This window comes from Ochlerotatus camptorhynchus, unplaced genomic scaffold (assembly GCF_037179485.1).
Source record: "Ochlerotatus camptorhynchus isolate MF236.1 unplaced genomic scaffold, CSIRO-AGI_Acam_v1.1 ptg000434l, whole genome shotgun sequence".
NCBI lineage: Eukaryota > Metazoa > Arthropoda > Insecta > Diptera > Culicidae > Ochlerotatus > Ochlerotatus camptorhynchus.
The window spans coordinates 9,413,770-9,418,198 of NW_027040920.1; the positions used below are offsets into that span (position 1 = coordinate 9,413,770).

Here is a 4,429-nt window from a genome sequence, read left to right on the forward strand (position 1 = left end):
TTCGAATTTGTTTTCGCTTCGCACTTTGCAGAATATACTGTCAAAAAAAACTGCGAGTGTGTGGGTGACAGCGGCAGACAGCGGTGTGGAACTTGTGGATAATATGTTTTTTGGTGTTTCAACCACAAAATACGTACCACCTCTTTCCCATGGGCAAAATGTTAACCGGAAATGGAGTTTTGAACATTTTTCCAAAAATCAAGACCAACAATTGAAATGGCCTTAACTCCATTTGGTAAACAAACCTTGTAAGGCCATTTTCTCGCGAACCGAAGTCCGCAAAGGCAAACCAACATAATGAACAGGTAGATAAAATTCTCCTCTACCCGATTGTGGTTTGCGAATGAAGGTTTAGGTTCGCGAGAAAATGGCCTTACAAGGTTTGTTTACAAAACGGAGTTGAGGTCATTTCAATTGTTGGTCTTGAAATATAGCTTTTGAAGCGAAATAAGTAAAAAATATTTGGAATAGGTGTTGCAGAAAAAAATATCTGTACCAAATATTGTTTTTAGAAATGGCCCATATTTCGTTAAAATCATTATTTTCCCTGGGAATTGAATTGATTTTTTATATAGATCTTTAGGGAACAGAAAATAAATGCAATTCTTAAATGATCGGAAAGCTTCATAGAAGGGCAGCGAATTTATAGTAGTTCACCGTTCAGTTAAATAGAAAATCGAGAAACTTCACAAAACTTCTACGAGGAGCAGGAATTTTATTCAAGGAAGTTCATAGAAGCTCGACTAGATTTTCGAGAAATTCATGGAATTCAGGGAGTAGATAGGAATACGGTAGAAATTCAACACGTTGTTCTGAGCTCTCGGTCAAATTTCCGGGAACAGTGAATGAGACATAAGAAAAATTCAAGAAAGTTCAGTCATCTTGGTAAACGTTTATTTGTAGTTTGTATAAGCTATAAACAAATCGTATAAGTTCATAAAATGTTGTAAAAGTTCCTTCGACGCAACTTTCCACAAATTCGAATCAGAACTTTCAGGGAACTTCATATAGGCTCAGGGATAAGTTAAAAGGATTGCGAAGAAGTTCAGGGAGCTTTATTTGGGATCATGGAATTGAATTGAAGAAACTTTGTAGAAGTACAGGCATCTTTGAATAAGTTTTATAGAACTTAGTTTATTTCCGTGGAATTCCAATATGATTTCAATCAAGTTCTTTAAAGTTGGCAAACCGATTGGGACAGTGGAAATCTTGGACGGTGGTTACATTAAATTATTCCTAATGTTTCTTCGAGAGCGTTTGGACTTAAGTCGTGACTTCATTCGCGTGATGAGTAGACTTCTGTCCAACCACTACTTGCAAGATGCACATCTCAATAGAATAATCCTCGTGGACAGCAACATGTGTCGGTGTGGAAACGGTTACGATGACATCGATCACGCAGTTTGGCAATGTGCGGATAATAACGCCGCCAGAGAGCGACTTTTGAATACCCTTTAGGCCCAAGGAAGACAACTCTATGTTCCTATCAGAGACGTGTTGGGAACTCACGATATCTGCTATATGCAGTCGGTTTATGTGCTTCTTCAAATGTCTAGTATAAGAATTTAATTCCTTTGTCTTTTGTCTCTCTTTAATAGTTTTTGTTTGTCTTGTCCCCCCGTCTCGATGAGTCTCATCGTCGCCCACTGGTCACCATAGCCGGTCGAACTCCAGACGAAACTAGAACCGCACTACCATTCATACTGGCGAAAACGCTCTGATGAGACAACGAAACCTTACCTCCAAGCTCCTCCCCTGATCCTATCCTTCGACAATGTACCTCCTTCGACAATGTACCTCTGTACCAATGTGAAAAGAACAATGAACTATCGGCTTCGTAAAGCTAACGCGATTAAAAAAAGTAGTTAAAAAAACAAGTTCTCTAGATGTTTTTCAAAGCTTTCAAATCGAATTCTTCACATCTATATTGCTAGATGCTAGAAAAATCACACACTAGCAAATCAATCTACGAAAAATCTTCTTTCATTTCTAGCATCTACTTGCATCGTGCATCATCACAGCAAAACAAAATCTTTCCTGCATCGTAGATAGAGTCAGCCCCCCCTCCCCCCCTCTCGAGGACATCGCACTGTGTTCGAAAAAAAAAAACATCCGCTTGAAAAGTGTTTTAATTTATTGGATGATGTAAAACTTTTTGATTTTAACATAAGTAGAGATCGTTTTAAAATACATTAAAAATAATTTAACTAATTAAATTTTGTAAAAATACTTTAACTAATTAAATAATTTGTATTATACTAGTTTAATACAAATCATTTAATTAGTTAAAGTATTTTTCAATCTGTGCAGCAGACGTTGAAATAAATGCAGCATGCGCCATATTTTATATCAGTATGTAAACGTGTGTAAACATTGAATAACTTGGATAAAAACAACCGATTTTTAAATATGAGGTATTTTTATTTAATATGGTTTAAAATTTATTTAGACTAAACAAGTCCAGAGTCAAATCTGGAGATCAGCTTTGAAGTTCTGTGATCTTCCCGATTGGTCTAGTTTGTTAAAAGATCTCGAAAAAAACAGCCACGGAGCACGACACGTTCCTTAAAATGTAACTTATCCTTGAACTTATCTTACGTTTACAAAATTGAAATTAATTAATCTGTCCTGATATGCACATAGCTTTCCTAAAGTTCTCTCAATCCTCCTGAAACAAATGGAACAGTCGTGAAAACTATTAAATTTACCTGATGTTCTTTGGACTTGAAGGTGGAAGAAAATTTCTGCGGAATGTTGGGTGAAACTACCAAGGCAAGGACTTGGGAGGAAATGCTATAGTAATATCAACATGAAGCATGAGTGTGGTAACACTATATATATATATAATTATAAATCGGTATATTTGGCAACGCTGCCCGGAATATCCGGACTGATATAAGATTTTGGCGTAACTGTTTTTGTAAACTATAAAGCTGGGTTTAGACAGGGCAAGTTAATTTATCAAGTCAGTTGAATTCAACTGACTTGAACGCGAATTGAATGTGTAAACCATGCCATTCAACTGACTTGAATTGAAAATAGTTGAACCAGGCTCAACTTTTCAAGCCAATTGAATTCAACTGAGTTGATCATTTAACTTACCTAGTCTAAACCCAGCTTAAGAACGTCTTGATATACGTTCTATTTTTCATATCGTCGGTTTCATGCAACAACATGTCACAACTAATAATATAAATCTGAAAATTTCACTACGTTTTTATATTTCGAATGGAAATTTTATTCCTGTTTTGTCAATCCACCGCTAGCGAAACATGCGGCTTTTGAAAATAAGGTGTAATACAGTGATATTATTTGGTTTTACTATGCTTTTAACGGATATAACGGAAAAATTGAGTTAACAACATTGCATGAAACCGACCATATTGTCACCTCCTACCCTAAACATTATCCCTACTATGTCCCAACCGACGCCGCATTTTTCTAATCTCACCAAACCAACACCACTACACGCGACAATAGGAACAAGAAACGACCGTTAATATTCCTCTTCAGAGAAAAGACGCTTCCCCTCGATATTCAAAAAGTTCGAAAATTCAACTCTTTAATGGACGCAAATGGCTGGTCCTGAAAAGGACCTTTTTGTTTTTTTTTTTGTGTATTTCTTTCAACGTTTTTCCGCTTCCGAAACCAAACTCCATTCGCTCGCTTCCCCCTTAGGCACGCTCTCCACGGATACGGCGGGCCAGCTGGATATCCTTGGGCATAATGGTGACGCGCTTGGCATGGATCGCGCACAAATTGGTATCCTCGAAGAGTCCCACCAGGTACGCTTCGCTAGCTTCCTGCAGGGCGGCAACGGCGGCACTTTGGAAGCGCAAATCCGTCTTAAAATCCTGCGCAATTTCACGCACTAGACGCTGGAACGGCAGCTTGCGGATCAACAGTTCCGTCGACTTTTGGTAGCGACGGATTTCACGCAGCGCCACCGTTCCCGGCCGGTAACGATGAGGCTTCTTGACGCCACCGGTGGATGGTGCACTCTTGCGGGCCGCTTTTGTGGCCAGCTGCTTGCGGGGAGCCTTTCCTCCTGTCGATTTACGGGCAGTCTGCTTGGTACGAGCCATTTTGCTTTCCTTCCTTTCCTTCGAACAATACGGTTACGGTTATCCTTTCACAAGAGAACTTATCACTTCGAAAAACGCATATAAACTGATGCTCCAGTAGGTCAAACGCAGGACTTTTATAACCTCACAGAAAGGCGGGAAAATTCTATTCTCTACCTATCGAAATCGTCATCAAGCGACAAACCCCTCTGCCTGCTGCCTTCGCTTTTGTTTTCCCAACCGAAAATGCTCACTGGATCTCACGCACACATCTACACTCTAGTACCGTTCTGATTCATATTTCGGACACCAACTTGAAACATCTAATTATCGCGCTTGTCCCTTTAGAAACGCCCCTCGGTTTT

At 39.1% G+C, this 4,429-nt stretch overlaps 1 protein-coding gene across 1 annotated transcript; it reads right to left on the reverse strand.

Moving 5' to 3' along the window:
* Nucleotides 1-3,599: 3,599 nt before the first annotated feature.
* LOC135711582 (histone H3.3A-like) lies at nucleotides 3,600-4,162 on the reverse strand. The gene has a single exon (XM_065234457.1). The coding sequence runs from the start codon at nucleotides 4,083-4,085 to the stop codon at nucleotides 3,675-3,677; it is 411 nt and encodes a 136-aa protein (XP_065090529.1). The 5' UTR covers nucleotides 4,086-4,162; the 3' UTR covers nucleotides 3,600-3,674.
* Nucleotides 4,163-4,429: the final 267 nt, after the last annotated feature.